The sequence below is a fragment of the Octopus bimaculoides genome, chromosome 18 (assembly GCF_001194135.2).
Source record: "Octopus bimaculoides isolate UCB-OBI-ISO-001 chromosome 18, ASM119413v2, whole genome shotgun sequence".
NCBI lineage: Eukaryota > Metazoa > Mollusca > Cephalopoda > Octopoda > Octopodidae > Octopus > Octopus bimaculoides.
In genome coordinates, this window is record NC_068998.1 from 16,527,656 (window position 1) to 16,544,665 (window position 17,010).

General features: G+C 34.9%; 1 protein-coding gene across 1 annotated transcript in view; it reads left to right on the forward strand.

Annotated features, from left to right (window-relative positions):
- The window catches only part of LOC106871193 (aspartate aminotransferase, cytoplasmic), a 26,580-nt gene extending 9,570 nt beyond the window's left edge, over nucleotides 1-17,010 (forward strand). Inside the window, exons 3-10 of the mRNA XM_014917535.2 lie at nucleotides 1,367-1,475; nucleotides 4,998-5,110; nucleotides 6,923-7,027; nucleotides 8,555-8,705; nucleotides 10,224-10,389; nucleotides 12,880-13,022; nucleotides 13,958-14,112; nucleotides 15,143-17,010. Coding sequence (XP_014773021.1) covers nucleotides 1,367-1,475; nucleotides 4,998-5,110; nucleotides 6,923-7,027; nucleotides 8,555-8,705; nucleotides 10,224-10,389; nucleotides 12,880-13,022; nucleotides 13,958-14,091 — 921 coding nt within the window. The 3' untranslated portion in view covers nucleotides 14,092-14,112; nucleotides 15,143-17,010. The remainder of the gene's footprint in view (nucleotides 1-1,366; nucleotides 1,476-4,997; nucleotides 5,111-6,922; nucleotides 7,028-8,554; nucleotides 8,706-10,223; nucleotides 10,390-12,879; nucleotides 13,023-13,957; nucleotides 14,113-15,142) is intronic.

Below are 17,010 nucleotides of genomic sequence, written 5' to 3' on the forward strand. Positions count from 1 at the left end.
TTTTTTTTTTTTTTTGATATTGGCAAATTCTCATCAAATGAATAAGGATTTGTTTAACATTTTATCTCTTGGTATATAAATTAGCTTAAGACCGCAAAGTGGCAGAATTGTTAACACGACAGGTGATATGCTCAGCAGTATTTCATCCATCTATATGTTCTGAGTTTAAATTCCACTGAGGTTGACTTTGTCTTTCATCCTTTTGTCCTTTTAGGGTTGATGTAATCAACTTAGCCCCTCCTCTGAAATTTCTGGCCTTGTACCAAAGTTTGAAATCAATATATATGTTAGCTTCTTTGTTACCATTCATTCTATTTGTCAAAATGGGATATTGTATATGAGGTAATGTATGGCAATGAACAAAAGAATGTATATCTTTTATCTTTTCCTTGTACAGTCATTGTACAGTGCACCACCTTGAAGTGTTTAGTCAAACAAATTGACTTCTGTACTTATTTTCAAGTCCGGTACACTAAGCTATGGAGATGTAAACAAACTAACATCAGTTGTCAAGTGGTGGTGGAACACACACATGATGGGCTTCCACTCAGTTTCTGTCTACCAAATCTGCTCACAAGGCATTGGTCAACTCAGAGCTGTTGTAGAAGACACTTACCCAAGGTGCTGCACTGTAGGACTGAACCCAAAACTACTTGGTTGCAAAGCAGACTTCCTAACTAATCAGTGCCTGTACCTATATCGTATATATTCTGTTGTTCTTGCTATTATTACAAATATTCATGTATATTTTCAATCATCAGAAATAGACTGACTTGCAAAGAATCTCATAGTTGGAATAAAATATTTTGAGCCTTTAATAGTTATATTGTCTATAAAAGCAGGGAACCTGCAGAAGTATTATTAAATTACTTATATTGTTTAGATCAGTGGTTCTCATTTGGGATCCACATAACCCTTGTGGGTGGGGTGGGGGGTCCACATAAGATTTTGTTGTTAAAATTTATGTGCAACAAACTGGTCATATTTCTACAATATACAAAATATTTAAACAATTTTATACAATTCCTAGTAACATTAATCATAAAAATTTAATAGTTTTTAGATATTGAATGCCTATGAGGGTCTCCCCTCCACACATGGGTAAAATAGGAATCAAAGGGGTCCATAGGTAAAAAAAAAGGGTTGAGAACCACTGATTTAGATACATTCATTGAGACAAGATTGAATTGTTTTGCCTTTTTATCATTCATTTCATGAACCCGTAATTAATTGCAATTCCTTGAACTGCATCTTTCTCCCATAGGAAAATGGTTGTTGCCCATGTATAAAAAAGCAATAATTGTATTCTTCAGAACACCATCAGACAATCTTTTGTCAACCACTAATATTATATTAATTTGTGCAGGTTGTTGGAGTGCAGTCTCTAGGCGGTACTGGTGCCATACGTCTTTCTGCTGATTTTTATCGCACCATCAATAAAGCTGACACAGTCTATGTCTCAACTCCAACATGGGGTAAGCAATCACATTTTGATTATATTCTTTAGAGAGAAAAAAACTCCATGTCCATATGTGTGTACATTTGCTACTTTTATTTTTCTGTATTTGATGGGTTTCCAAAAAATATTTATCCCCACTTCTGTTAGATACCAGGTATCTGGTAGATACCACAAGGGAAGCTCTCATTTTGGCTTTTGGTGCAGTCAAGCATCCATCATAGACAAGACCAAGGAAGGTCAAAATTGTGTGATCTGATGGTCTTGGCACAGGAGATGTTTCTCCGCTGGTGATATAAGCAAGAGTACATTTTGCACCAAAAGGCAATATAAGAGTTTCTTACATTATTTACATTTGATGGATATTTGTCCTCATCTTGTTTGTTGTTAATACAACGTTTCAGCTGATATACCCTCCAGCCTTCATCAGGTGTCTTGGGGAAATTTTGAACCTGGGTTCTCATTTCTCATTTTTAAAATGAGAATATCTGAAATAAACTCCACTGCTCTCACAAATGAGAATACTAAATATGAACCCGAACGCTCTCAGAAATTAAGTAAAAAACCGGAAAAATAATCCAGAATCCTTGTCCAGTACCTGATCGATCCCAATGGTAGTCATGGAATATGAAGGTGGGTGTTTGTAATGCTGTGTGTATGTTGTCTGTAGTGGGAACAGGGACAGTTTTCTCTATGAAAGCCTTTTTTAGTCTATCCACTGATATAGTGTCTTCATGACCATTAAGGTTTATAGTGAAAAATTTATCCGTGTGTAAAAGAAAATGGAAAGGACTTGCGTACAGTGCTGTTAACGGAGGTTTAACAACATCATTGCACACAAAAACGTGAGTCCAAGAAGTAAAGTTTCCTTCGAGACAGAGCTAGAAATGCAAGTAGGTAAGGGTTTTAAACAGGAATGATATATTCAAAATTGGTAAAACTAAAAATTGTCAAGGATAAATTAAATTTATTGTTACTGAATATGTTAGTGTTATTCAATTTCTGAATGGTTTTGCTGCCGTTTGTTTATGTAGCTTGATTTCTTTAGCCATCAGTTTCTACTAAGATAGAGACGCGAGTAAAATCAATAATAGTGAAAGGAAAATAAAACTTTGGAAACAGCAATGTCGTCATAACTTACGTGGAAACCATGAGCGTGCTTTCAAGGGAGATAATCAGAGAAAGACTTGAAAGTCAATGTAAGATTGTAATACTTTATGCAAAGTAAATATAACAAATAATCCAGAATCCTTGTCTGGTACCGGATTGATCCCAAAATCTAATCAGTTTGTGCCAGTCACGAGGCCAAACATCCCTGAAAGTTTCATCCAAATCCATCCAGTGGTTCTTGAGATATCTTGTCCACAGACAAACAAACTAACAAACACAACTGAAAACAATACCTCCACCTTCGCTAAGGCAGAAGTAATAATCATGTTTTTGTGAGTGGATTGTTTTTTGGCAGTAATGTCCTTTTTCTTTGGATAAGGGTTACAAAACAAATGTTAGTAAAAGAAATGGACTCAAATTTGGTTGAAATGACCCTAGTTTATTATTGGATATGTAATTTGTAATTTATTATTAGATATGTAATTTGTAATTTATTACTGAGAAAATCTCTGCATTTTCACAATTTTATAACCCAAAATTCATTTTACATTCACATCTGGGTCTTAATAATAATCCTGTTTAGGGAATTCCCACACCTTAAATTTTGAACTGAATGACTTTCAATACATGAATCAGCTTTTGAGTTTATGTACTTCTTGTGGTTTTATTTTGATTCTTCTCTAATAGAAATAGAGGAGCTGTCGCCTTTGTGTACATATTTTCTTTTTCCCTGGTTGTTAGATTTACTTAAAATGCTATATTTAGATATTTTACAGGTAATTAAAGGCAATAATATAAAGTATGATTTTATTAGTGTCACTTTTTACATAAGTTCTTTGAAGTCTCTTATACACCTAAGCCATTCAATTAATGCAATGCTTGTGCTTTTGTCAGCGCCCACTACCTCTTTTGTGAGATATATGAGGCTATAAATAATCTCATACATTGTTACGTGTTGTCAGCTATGAATACCAAATTTGTCTTTCAAAATCCTATTTTATTCAAAGTTTCTTTGTGTAGCTTAAGTTTGTTTATTCCAATTTGACCATGCATGTCTACAAATATACTTATTTGATGTTCTTACATATAATAACTATCATTCCTATAAGGCTTTGAAGAATGGGTTCAGCATTTGTAGCTGATGATGCCCAACATGCAGAAATGCATGCATCCTATGGTTCATGAGTTATCTTTGAATGGGAGACTTGGTGTGAATACTTGCAACAAAGTGGACTCTGCTAAAGGCACCCTAGGGCCAGGCAGTAGTGTTAAATCTTATGCAAAAGCTCGAGTTGCCATCCAAACACAGCTATAGTCCATGCAACTTGCTTCTGTAAAGTTTCCATTTACCTAATTTCACTCACAATGCTTAGAACAACCTTGCTCAAGGGACCGCACAATGGGATTGAACCTGGAACCATGTGATTATGAAGCTAATTTATTTATCATAACCACATAGCCATGCTTCGTGTTATACGGAAACAAAGAAAATATAATCTCTTAATTTATACTTGGTTACAAAAATGATGTATATAATCTCTAAGGAAACAATTTTTTATTAGTGTTCAGCCATTGTACTCAAGCAGAATAAAAATATGAATTAGTGTGGTGGACAAAAAAAACTTCTATTTCTTTTATAAATATAGTTACTTTTCATTCATTTCTATTCCAAACTCATTCAGAAAGCTTTTGAACAAATTCTTTTAAGACTCTTTAGAAATTAGAGCCTCTTGGTCATCTGGCTAGTTTTCCTTTTTTTTATAACCTAGAATTTTTCATATCTTTACTCTCAATAATTACCGTGATAATTTATCCTTACTTCTGCTTCAAACTTTCACAGCAATAATATGACTGGACAGGACAGTCTAGTTGCTGTTGTTTCACTTCCATGACTAGTCCTACTGCATTTCCCGTTAATATAAATTACTCTTATCTTTAAGAATTTTTTTTTTATTCTTAAATCATTCATCTAAACACACATTGTTACTAACTTTACCAAAACAGTTTTTTTTATATATTTTAGTTTCCATCATACTAAATTTGTTTTAAGTTTTAGTTTTCATTTTGCAACTTTTTGAAACTTAAATAATTATTATTATTATTATTATTATTGACGTCAAGCTGGTAGGGTCATTCACATGCCAGGCAAGATCTTTAGTGGCATTTTGTCTATCTCTATTTTCTGAGTTCAAATTCCATCAAGGTTCACTTTGCTTTCATCCTTCAGGGGTCGACAAAATAAGTAGTAGTTTAGTACTGGAGTCGATGTAATCAACTAGCCCACTTCATCAAAGTTGCTGGCCTTGTGCCAAAATTTGAAATAATTACTACTACTACTACTACTATTAGTACAGAATTAATCCTGAAGAAGAATAGACATAGAATCATTAATGTTTTGATGAAAATTTACAAAGCTTCTTTTATTATTCAGGAAACCACAAGGGTGTCTACATGGCAGCTGGCTTTACCAACATCAAAGAGTACCGATATTGGGACGCTCAAAGCAGAAGCTTAGATATTAATGGCATGGTTGAGGATCTTAGCGTAAGTTATTTTGCTTATTGTTATGATTGTGAAAATATTAAGAATAGAAATAACATTTTCTTTGGCAGAATTGAGAAAGAATTAGTTACATTTGTGTAAAAAGTGATGCACCTTCATTTTTTTTTTTCCCTTCCACTGCTAAAGTTAAGTTGCATTGTTTTAGCAGTGAGTTACTTCTATCTTTTACCTTTCTATTACATGTTTCAGTCATTGGACTGTAGCCATGCAGCAGCACCACCTTGAAGGATTCAGTCAAGTCAACTCCAATAGTATTTTTTTAAGCTCGGTACTTAATCTATCTGCTTCTTTTGCTGAACTGCTATGTTACGGGGGTTATAAAAAAAACAACCATTGTAGGTTTGCTTATACACCAAACTATGTGGTTGGGAAGTAAACTTCTTACCACGTACCCATGCCTGCAGCTGGGTTTTTTTTTTTTTTTCACACAATATAAAGAAACCAACTTTGCATAATTTTGTTTCACTTCCTTGTGTTTTCAATATCTCAATTTAGTTTAAATGCTACAGGTGCAGGCATGGCTGTCCCACAGTACAGCTCCAATCCAACCAGTGTCTTCCTTTGCAACTATAGCTTCAGTTTGACCAAAACCTTGTGAGTGGATTTGATAGATGGAAACTCAATGAAACTTATCATGTGTGTGTGTGTGTGCACATGTGTTATTGTCTCCTTGCCTTGACATTGTGTGATAACTAAATGAAAAGCACCATCATGCAAGCAGTGTCCCTCATTTCCAGTCTTTCATAAGAACATGTCTGGCCATGGGGAAATATTACCCTACTCGAAAACAGATGGGGGCTGTTAACAGGAAGGACATTCAGCCATAGAAAATCCTGCCTTGACTAATTCCATCCAACCCATGCAAGCATGGAAAAGTGAACATGAAGAAATAGGGTGGGGGAGACCCATAATGCCTAGATTTCTGCAGGGGTGTGAATGTTTACAGAAAAAATTTACGACTGTATGCATGTTTTGGGGAATGTGAAGGGGATTAACTGATGCTATTCAAATGAAATAAAATCATTATGCGTCCATGTATATTCTTATTATGTGGAGGCGCATGGCTCAGTAGTTAGAGTGTTGGGCTCACAATCATGGGGTGGTGAGTTTGATTCTTGGACCAGGCTGGGTGTTGTGTTCTTGAGTAAGATACTTTATTTCACGTTGCTCCAGTTCACTCAACTGTAGAAATGAGCTGCAATGTCGCTGATACCAAGCTGTATCGGCCTTTCCCTTTCCCTCAGATAACATCAGTGGTGTGATGAGGGGAAGCTGGTATGCATAAGTGACTACTGGTCTTCCATAAACAACATGGCCCAGACTTGTGCCTCAGAGGGTAACTTTCTAGGTGCAATCCCATGGTCATTTATGACTAAAGGAGATCTTGACCTATATACTTAATACTTTGTTTGGCACTTCTTCAAATGTTAAACGTTTGAACCAATAACAGACCAGCTACCTAATAAAGTAAAGTTTTTATTAATGGTCTTCTTTATATTTTTTATCTTTGTTGTGATTTATTTCAGAAGTTTTTATACCCATTCTACATCAGATAAATAATTTTGTTAATAATTCCAAATTGAGATTTGGGCTTAGGCCATTCTCAATATTTTGTAAGATCTTTCTTCTCAGATATAACTTCATATGGCAAAGATACTAAAAAAGTGTTGTGGGCTGAGATAATTGAATGGGGATCAGCTTATTAGTCTGTCTTCTGTATTTATTTACAGTTTCTGTATTTTTGTCTCGATATTTTTTCAATTACCTTTCTACTATCTATCCATTGTCCCACAGGCTGCAAAAGAAAATTCCGTGGTAATCTTACACGCTGTTGCACATAACCCCACTGGTGTCGATCCAACACATGATCAATGGAAACAAATTGCTGATGTGTGTGAAGTGAGTATATTTTGGCTTTCTAACCTTCTGCTTTGAAACGGTCAAAATATTAATGAAAATAAAATTAGAGACCAACAAAAACTAAGGACAATTTATATCAAGTAAAATCAGATAAGATTCGAAGGTGTCACAAGAAGATGGTGAATACTATATAATGTCTTTTGTAGATTTTTCTTTGGAGAAGATAAGAAAGCTGTCAGACTTCCCATATCTTCCGCAAAGGAGAGTTCTGCCATATGCAGAAGAATTCACTTCTCCTTATCACAGTACCATCTTATTCCATTTTGTGACTTGCATTTTTTAATACACACACACACATCACACACTAGGTATGGCTTAATGGTTAGAGTATTCAGCTCATGATTGTAAGGTTGTGAGTTCGATTCCTGGTGGCATGTTGTGTCCTTGAGCAAGATGCTTTATTTCACATTGCTCCAGTCCACTCAGCTGGCAAAAATGAGTTGAACCTGTAATTCAATGGGCCAGCTTTGTCACATTCTGTCTGTCACACTAAATCTCCCTGAGAACTATGTTATGGGTACACATGTCTGTAAAGTGCTTGGCCAATTATAAGTTAATTTTGCCAGCAGACTGTTCCATTAATCAGATCAGTCGGAACCCTTGTCCTTTTTTTTATTGTTGATTTACAGTTTCTTTTTGAATAGAAGATAAAACTATGATTTAATTCCAAAGTGATTACCTTTCATAGTTAAGAAGCTTGCTTCCCAAACATGTGGGCTCTGGTTCAATCGCACTGGGCAAGTGTCTTCTACTACAGCCCAGATTGACCAGAGCCTTGTGAGTAGATTTGCTAGGTAGAAACCGAAAGAAGCCCATTATGTGTGTGTATACCCCAGTCTAGACATCATGTGGTGTTTGTAAATGAGCATCATTGTCCTACAAGCAAGATAATTTATTTCAAGTCTTTCATGTAAAACAAGTCTGGTAGCATGAAAATAATATACCTTGCTTGGAAACAGGTGAGGGTTGGTGACAGCAGGGGCATCCAACCATAGTAAATCTGCCTCGACAAATTTCATCTAACTCATGCAAGCATGGAAAAATAGACATTAAATGATGATAGTGACAGCGACAACAACAGCATCTGGCTGTAGAAAATCTGCCTCAAAAAATTATGTCTGCTCCATGCAAGTATGGCGTAGTGGTTAGGATGTTAGGTTCGTGATCATGAGATCGTGTTTTCAGTTCTTGGACCAGTTCTTGTGTTCTTGAGCAAAACACTTCATTTCACATTGCTTCAGTTCAATCAGCTGGTAAAAATGAGTAAACCTGCAACAGACCAGAATCCCATCCAAAAAGAAATATGTACACCAGAGAAACCAGGAAATCAGCCCTATGCTCCTTATGAAGTAATGTGGACTAACCATGCAAGCATGGACAGGCTGATGTTAAAATGATGATATTCTTCTTTGCTTCTCTCTTCTTTATTCATTAAGAAACAATTTAGTCTTTGTTGTCATTCTATATTGTTCAATTTCTTTATTGATAAATAATTTTCCATTCCAGGAACGCAAAGTTTTAGTTCTGATGGACATTGCTTATCAAGGCTTTGCCACAGGAGACTTAGTTGCTGATGCCTGGGCTCCACGATATTTTGCTTCCAGAGGATTTGAATTCCTGACAGCCCAGTCTTTCTCTAAGAATTTTGGTTTATATAGTAAGTAACTGGTAGACATTCTGCTATTTTCAGTAACGATATATATCTGTAGAACTGCTATTTCCATATTTTCTGTAATATAATAGAAACGTATATTGACACAGGTGCGGTTGTGTGGTTTAAAAGCTTGCTTTCCAACCATGTGGTCTTGATGCAGTGTCACGGTGTGGAACTTTGGGAAAGTGTTGTCTATTATATAATCCTCAGTTGTTGAGCTTCATGGAGGTGTAAATTTTTAGATAGTTGTCATAGAGACTTTAGTCTCTCTCTATCACCTTTCAACAGCATTATGAATGAAGAGACATTAGAACAATTAACAACATAATAAAAAGGTTTTATTTTTTGATGATGCTTGGTTTCACAAATCCTGTCATTCAACTTAGCAGCCACTGATTAATTTGTAGTTTGGTAATGGAAGGTTAAGGGCTTCCTTGATGCCTGCCAGAGAACAGTGTAAAAGTGCTTCGTGGAGGAGTGAGGTGTTGTCACGTAGAAGGTCTCAGCTCAACTCGCTGTGAAAATGAAAGTCACTGTTTAAGTACGAGTTTTACTACGCATGCACAACTCGAGGGGCTTCTGGTGGTGAAGTCCCCTGCACATGCGCAGAATAGTACATCCTCAATGGCGGCTATAATTTTGCGCCACTACAGAGGCAATGCCAAGTTCACAAGACTTCTGGTGATCTATTGTGCTTGATAAGATACGTCAAGCTAAGTGAATCCTGGTCATTTCCAGTGCCGGTGACACATGTAAAGTACCCGTGCTAGTGCCACATTAAAGAGATCCAGGCCTGTAACACATAAAAGACACGTGTAAGAAACACTCAGTATGCTCTGTAAAGTGGTTGGCATTAGGAAGGGCATCCATCCATAGAAACCAAGCCAAAACAGATGACTTGAGCCTGGTGCAGCACTCCAGCTTACCAGTCCTTGTCAAACCGTCTAACCCTTACCAGCATGGAAAACATGTTAGATGATGATAATGAGGAGGAGAATGAGCTCTGAACCAATCAAAGCCTTGTGAGTGAATTTGGATGATGGAAACTGAAAGGAGACCTATCATATATGTATCTGTATACAAGTGAGCATTTGCACGTGCCCTTGTCTTGACATTATGTGTTGATTGTAAATGAGCATCACCATCATACAAGCTTAATTGTTTGTATCTAGCCTCCTGTGAAAAATATCTCAAACCATGAGGAAATATTACCTTGCTTGGGAACAGGTGAGTGTTGGCAACAGGAAGGGCATCCAACCGTAGAATATCTATCTCCTCAAATTCTGTCTGACCCATGCAAGCATGGAAAAGTGAGAATTAAATGATTATGATGATGATGACGACAATGACTATGACCACTCAGTTGAATTTTTGTAAAGATATATTCATTTTAGATTGTTATAATTATCTTACATGTAACATTAGTAATTATTACTTGGCACATAGATATATGATGAAACCAGTTGCGATCATATCTAAATAATTATGGTTTTGATATGCACTTTTCTTATTTTTATCTAGATGAACGTATCGGAAACCTAGTTCTTGTCTGTAATACTACCAATGCCATGGAGCGATGCAGTTCCCAGCTGGAAATCATTGTGCGGCGTATCTGGTCCAACCCCCCTAATCATGGGGCACGTGTGGTTGCTACTGTCTTGAACAACCCTTCGTATTACAGCGAATGGTAAGTCAGATTATTGCAAATGGTCTTCTTCGGTGAGTAGAGTACCATAGAGTAGAAGGAAATCTTCACACAAATTTTGTAAGACCAGTGTAGTTTATAGGCATCATTGTGGGTTTTCAGGTTTACCACTGTGCACCATTTTTGACAAACTGTCTTCTATAGCCCACAAACACCTTGTGAGTGAATTTGGTAGTTGCAGAAACTCTGTGGAAACCTGTCATGTAATATATATATATATAAGCCTGACTGTGTGGTAAGAAGCTCGTTTTCAACCACATGGTTCTGGGTTTAGTCCCACTGCATGGCATCTTGGGCAAGTGTCTTCTTCTATAGCCTTGGGCCAACCAAAGTCTTGTAAGTGGATTTGTTAGATAGAAACTAAAAAGAAGCCCAACGTATATATATATATATATATATATATATGTATATAAAATTAACAGAATGAGATAAAAATCCAAGGCTGTGAAAGATTTCAAAACATCTGTAAAGAGAAGGTCTTACAGCTGTTTCCAGGGTATTTTATATATCCCTTCATCGGAGACAGTGCGAGAAAATGGTTAAGCAATAGTTATTCTTGAGAAGATATGAAATAGAGAGTGAAGTGGAGGAATGAAAACAGACATGAGATATGCAGAGATATTGCATCTGCAGTTCCACATTATTTAAGCAGAATGGTATACGTATAAGTTTCCTGTACCTTGCGTGTAAGTTCCAATAGTATTTAAAAATGGTCATTCCAAGCATAGAGTTTTTTAAAAAAAACCTCGATCCAATAACACAGTTTACAAACTCTATGCTTGGAATGACCATTTTTAAATACTATTGGAACTTACACACTGGCTCCTGTGCCAATGGCGTGTAAAAAGTACTATCTGAATGTGTCCGATGCTAGTGCCACCTGACTGGCTCCCATGTTTATCAAATCTTTGTGTATCTAAGGCCAAATAAACAAAGAGCAGTGCCTATTAGGAAGGGGGCTGAGGGAGTCGACAGAAATCATAGTGGGTATAGTCATAAAAAACTATCAAGATTTATTTGAAGCAATATAATGAGATTTGGTAAAAGAAATCTTAAATCAAGATGTTAGCTGACAATGAAAGGGGCAAGCCACTAATAGACCATTGATAATGAAACAGGGAAAATTTTATCATGGGGTACTATAGTTAAATATTTTAAACAATATTGCCATATTGTATAAAGTTAAAATTTGGGGTTATTCAGAAGATTATTAAGAAGAATATTATAACAAAAGGATATATGTGTGTGTGTATGTACACTTATATTTGAATTGGACAAATCATTGGTTTTGGTTAGATTACCATGTGGTTTTTGTTCCTGCACACTGCACTTTGGGTTCATATATATCACACAATACACACATTTTATCCCATCTACATTTAACAGAGTTATTTGACTTTTTATTATCGGAATCATCAGTCAATTATAAGAACCCTTCCCCCTAATATATGAATGCATTGCCTAGTCCTTTACTGCTGATCTATGTTGTATTTGTAGTAGAGACAAGGTGCATTCCAGAATTTTTCAGACTTTTTCAGGTGAGACATTTATTAATTTCAAAGTTGTACAAAATTCTAATCTTTTTCAAAGTAGAATCCTCTGACTTCAATGCATTTGTCATAGTGGTTCCAACCACTTAGTGAAGGCCCCATGGAAGTCCTCCAAAATTGAATGCGTCCAGAACCCATCTTCTCATCACATAGTGCAAGATCAGGGTATCAAGTAATTGGTTACCAAAATGAAATTGTGATAAACCATGTTTAGTAGTATGTGTTCAAAATGCTGTTACAGCTATCTCCTATAACCTGGAATAACAAAAGTTGGCAGATCAGCTTATTAAATATATAATATTTACGATAAAACTGTGTAACTTTTTTCTTTCTTTTATTTTTTTTTACCTTTGGTGTGTTATCTCCTATTTGCTTGTAACTACAAACCAAAGGAAATAACTATTATTCCCTTCAAACTTGACTTTTAGTGATATAGACATCAATGTCTTGAAACTTATTTATTTTCCATTGCATTTCAGACAGATCTAATGTTGAGTTGCTGAAGCAGAAATATCATTATAGTAAATATTCTGCTCAACACCACAGATTTGTTTGTCAGTTGCTTGACCTTAAGCACTTGAGCATGTCCCTTAATGACTGACAATATATGCATCTCTGATCATGTGCAGGATTAATGGGGGAGCATCATAGCCATGTGTTGAGAGGGATTCTTTAGGGTTTGGATAAATATTGTAACAAAAGCAAAGTTTGACGGAAATATTAGCCATTTTTCATTCTTTCTAAGGGTAAACAAATAGAAAATAACAGTTGCTACCCAAGAACATAAATCATGTTACATAGTGCAATCTAGAACAGATGTAACTGTATCTTCTAAAAAAAAGTCTCAAAATTTCTGGAATGCCCTTCATATATTGTGTTCTGTCTCTCTTTAATCTAGATTATTATTTCATCTCATTTTCAGGAAAGAAAGTGTCAAAGTAATGGCTAATCGGATCAAAGAAATGCGGCAACAGCTATATGAAAAGCTAAAATCATTGGAAACCCCAGGAACATGGGAACATATCATCACACAGATTGGAATGTTCAGCTTTACTGGTTTAAATCGTAAGTTTTTTGGGGTTTTTTTTAAAACTTCTTGAATAGCTTACATTATAAATGAAAATAAAATAATAAATTATTAGGTCAGGTATTTACCTTTGATATTTGATTTTTTTACTTTGTTACAGTTATTGAACTGTAACCATGGACACCTCCTTGAAGGGTTTAGTTGAAAAGATTGACACCAATACTTATATTGCTTTTCTTTACTGAACCACTAAGTTACAATGATTTAACAAGAATTAGCCAATTGGGCAATTTAATGAGTGATTTTATCATGCTGAGTTTTGGGCTTTGCCATTTCATTTGGGATTGAGGAAAAAAGGAAGTGTCTCAATCACTTGGACTAGACAACATATCTTTGCATTATGAGATTTATTGTTTACAGAAACTACTAACTGATGTCATCACTATCCAAGCAGCATTAATGTGAAAGCATTAAGGCAGCAAGCTGACAGAACCATTAGCACACCAGGTAAATGCTTAGTGGCATTTCATCCATCTTTATGTTTTGAGTTCAAATATTCTGCTCAATACCACAGATTTACTTGTCAGTTGCTTGACCTGAACCACTTGAGTGTGTCCCTTAATGGCTGACAATATGTGCATCTCTGAATAGCCAATTGTTGAGAGGGATTCTTTGGGGTTTGAATAAATATCAACAAAAGCAAAGTTTGAAGGAAACATTAGCCATTTTTTCATACTTTCTAGGGGTAAGCAAATAAGAAATAACAGTTGCTACCCAAGGACAAAAATCGTGTTACACAGTGTTATCAGTCACATAATTAAGAATATGATTTCATAACATCTTACAGAATGTTTTCAATGGAATTTCCTGTTTTTTTTTCTTTAATAAATTGCTTTCATGTTACAGATTGTGGTGCTTAATAAAAAAAAAAAGATTTTTGAAAAATACTTTTCAATTTTTCTTCTTCTTCCAGCAACTCAAGTTGACAAGATGGTTAAGAAATTCCACATCTATTTAATCAAGCAAGGACGAATAAACATGTGCGGCCTGAATAGCAGCAACTTAGCTTATGTAGCGAGTGCAATCTACGATGTTGTTGTGAATTAGCCAGGAGAAAATAAACATTAGGTATATTTCAATTTCTCTTTTTCCCAAATATTATATAAATGCAAAAAAATATTGTGCTCTATTGTTTAAAGAGGATAATTTAAATGGTCGTTAATATTTTGTTGTTGATTGGGCAACAAGCTGGCAGAATCATTACTGCGCCAGGCTAAATACTTAGCATTTTGTCCATCTTTACATTCCGAGTTCAAATTCTACCGAGGTTGACTTTGCTTTTCATTCTTTTATGGTCGATAAAAGAAGTACCAGTTGAATACTGGGATCGATGTAATCTACCTGGCCCTTCCCACTAAATTGCTGATCTTGCGCCAAAATTTGAAACCAATGTTTTGTTGTAGATTGGCAGAATACCTTATGGTATTTTGTTACAATTTTTTACATTCTGAGTTCATATCACAGAGGTTGTTAGAATATATACCAGTTAACTACTGGACTTGTGTGGCTGTGTGATTAGGAAGCAAAGCTTCCCAACTATGTACTCTTTGGTTCAGTCCCACTGCACAGCACCTTGGGCAAGTCTTCTACTAGAGCCCTGGGCTGACCAAAGCTTTGTGATTAGATTTAGCAGAAGGAAACTAGAGGCCCATTATTAATATACATGTGTGTGTATGTGTGTGTTGACATCATATGATGGGTGTAAATGAGCATCCCAGCTCACTGCCTTTATGATTAATGGAAATAATAAAGAATTTGGAGAGGTTAAGTTTAATGGGTAACTTTGCTATTATTAAGCTAGTGTTTAGAATAAAAGTTTTTATGGAAATTTTAAATTTAAATATGAACATTTGTATCATAGAAGTAATAACTAGTAACCAGGATGGTATTAGAATAGTTAATGAAAAGTCTTGTGCACCAGATGTATTAAAAGGTTAATCGTTGAGATCTATATGCAGTTGTTGTTTCAATCAATCCAAGTTGGCTTCAATGAAACAAACTTTTATTTCACTATTCCTTTTCATATTGTGTTTTATTTTGACTTATCTGCTACATTCGTAATATATTACCATTCTTTTTTTATTTATATATTTTTCAGATATATGCTGAGTATGAAGTTAAGAATACCTTCAAACTAAAAAATATCAGTTTGATAGTGTTAGTATATTTAGAATTGATGGTTTGATTTTAATTTTTGTTTTGGAAATGAGCTGCCAGTTGATGGTAAATTTGTAGAAATGTGTCCATACACACACACACAGAGATTTTTATGGAACTCTATTAAATGTGTGAAGTAAGTTAAGAGTTATTAACAATTAAGGTTTTATTCAACTTTAAGGGATAGGGGTTCTTTTTGTTTTGTTTTTTCCCAATCTTTTCATCAATTTAACCAGGCTTAAGGTAACGATAATGCTATATTTTGTAAAAGCTAATACCAGATTAATGAGCAAAGCTTTTTTTACATAATATGTGTGTGTGTGTGTGTTTCATTAATAGGGGAATGCATAATTGCTTCAAGATAAACTATATATTGGCAAATATTTTTCTTCAATATTTTTTACATTCTTTGAATTTTTTTTTTAATATTTAATCAAGCCATGTAAAGACATCAAGAGAAGGCAAAGAAAAAAATTTTTATAATATACTTTATAAAATATGGGAAATAATTTTTGTGCTTTGAAACTATTCTTCTGTTTAAAAAATCTGATCTGATATATATAGATATAGATATATATGTTAGATTTTTTAAATACAGGACAATAATCATATGTTTGTATGTACATGTACTCTTTTGCAAAGGAGTATTTTCCATGTATTTATTATTGGTATTTATTTGTTGGAAATTATGGGAAATAGAAGAAAGAATAAATTACTTCAAAGAAACATTGATATACTAGATGGCTAATGTCATTAGTACAAGAAAAGAAAATGAGATTATACACCCTGTCCAATATATTTGAATACAACTTCATGTAAAGCTATATTTCCTTAAACTATGCAAAAATCGATGATATTTTCCCTGTTTAATTAAGTTTTGTTTTGTTGTTGTTGTTTTTATTTTTTATAAACGTAAAATAAATTTCTGTCTGGTATTTTTTCGAAGTTGTGTCTTCTGCACATTAAACAATCCCAAAATTTAATACTCTCTCTCTCTCTCAATAAAATAAGCACCGGTCAAGTACTGGGGTTGATTTCGTTCATTGTTCCCTCTCCTAAAATTTATGGTATTTTGCCTATGCTAAAATACCACTATCACTTGCTTGTATGAAACATAAGCTACAGACTTGTTATCACTTCTCACTGCTACACTGTGACAAAAATAACTCGCTTCTCAATTATAAATGTAGAAGCAGCTGTCTTCTTTTATCATTTCTGTTCTCATACTCTTCTAGAATCATTTTAATGGCCCATAAGCACCAACTTCTACAAGGGGGCTTTTGGTCCATACGGGGCTAGAGTGGCACAAATCTTTGTGTAGTTCTTGGTACTCTGCAGAACTTATATTGCAAGAAACTTGATCTGTTAAGGACCCTCACTAAGTAAGTGTCCTCTGGTATTTGATGACACCTTCAAATTGTTAATTTGTTGTTATCAATCATTCTTCATTGTATCCTTCATCTTCTTGCTGCCAAAAGTCTAATCCAGAACTCTGGATACTGGAACCTTAATGACTACTGGCACCAGAGTCAACTGATCCCATAACTTGCAATGGAAAAAGTTATTACTCCTTGAAATAGCTAAACTTTTAGCTGTCATCCACAAAACAACATTGGGAAAATAGACACCAAAGTCGGCCTTTTTGGTAATGCAAACTTCTACAAGTGTTCCTTGATACTCAGTCACCAAAATTATGCAAAATGTCATGCTTCCTTGGGCTTATTATACTAAAGAGTGCTAAATTTGAAGTACCATGTCTAGTTTTCACTTAATATCTGTAATAATAAATTTATTTCCATCAACTCACAA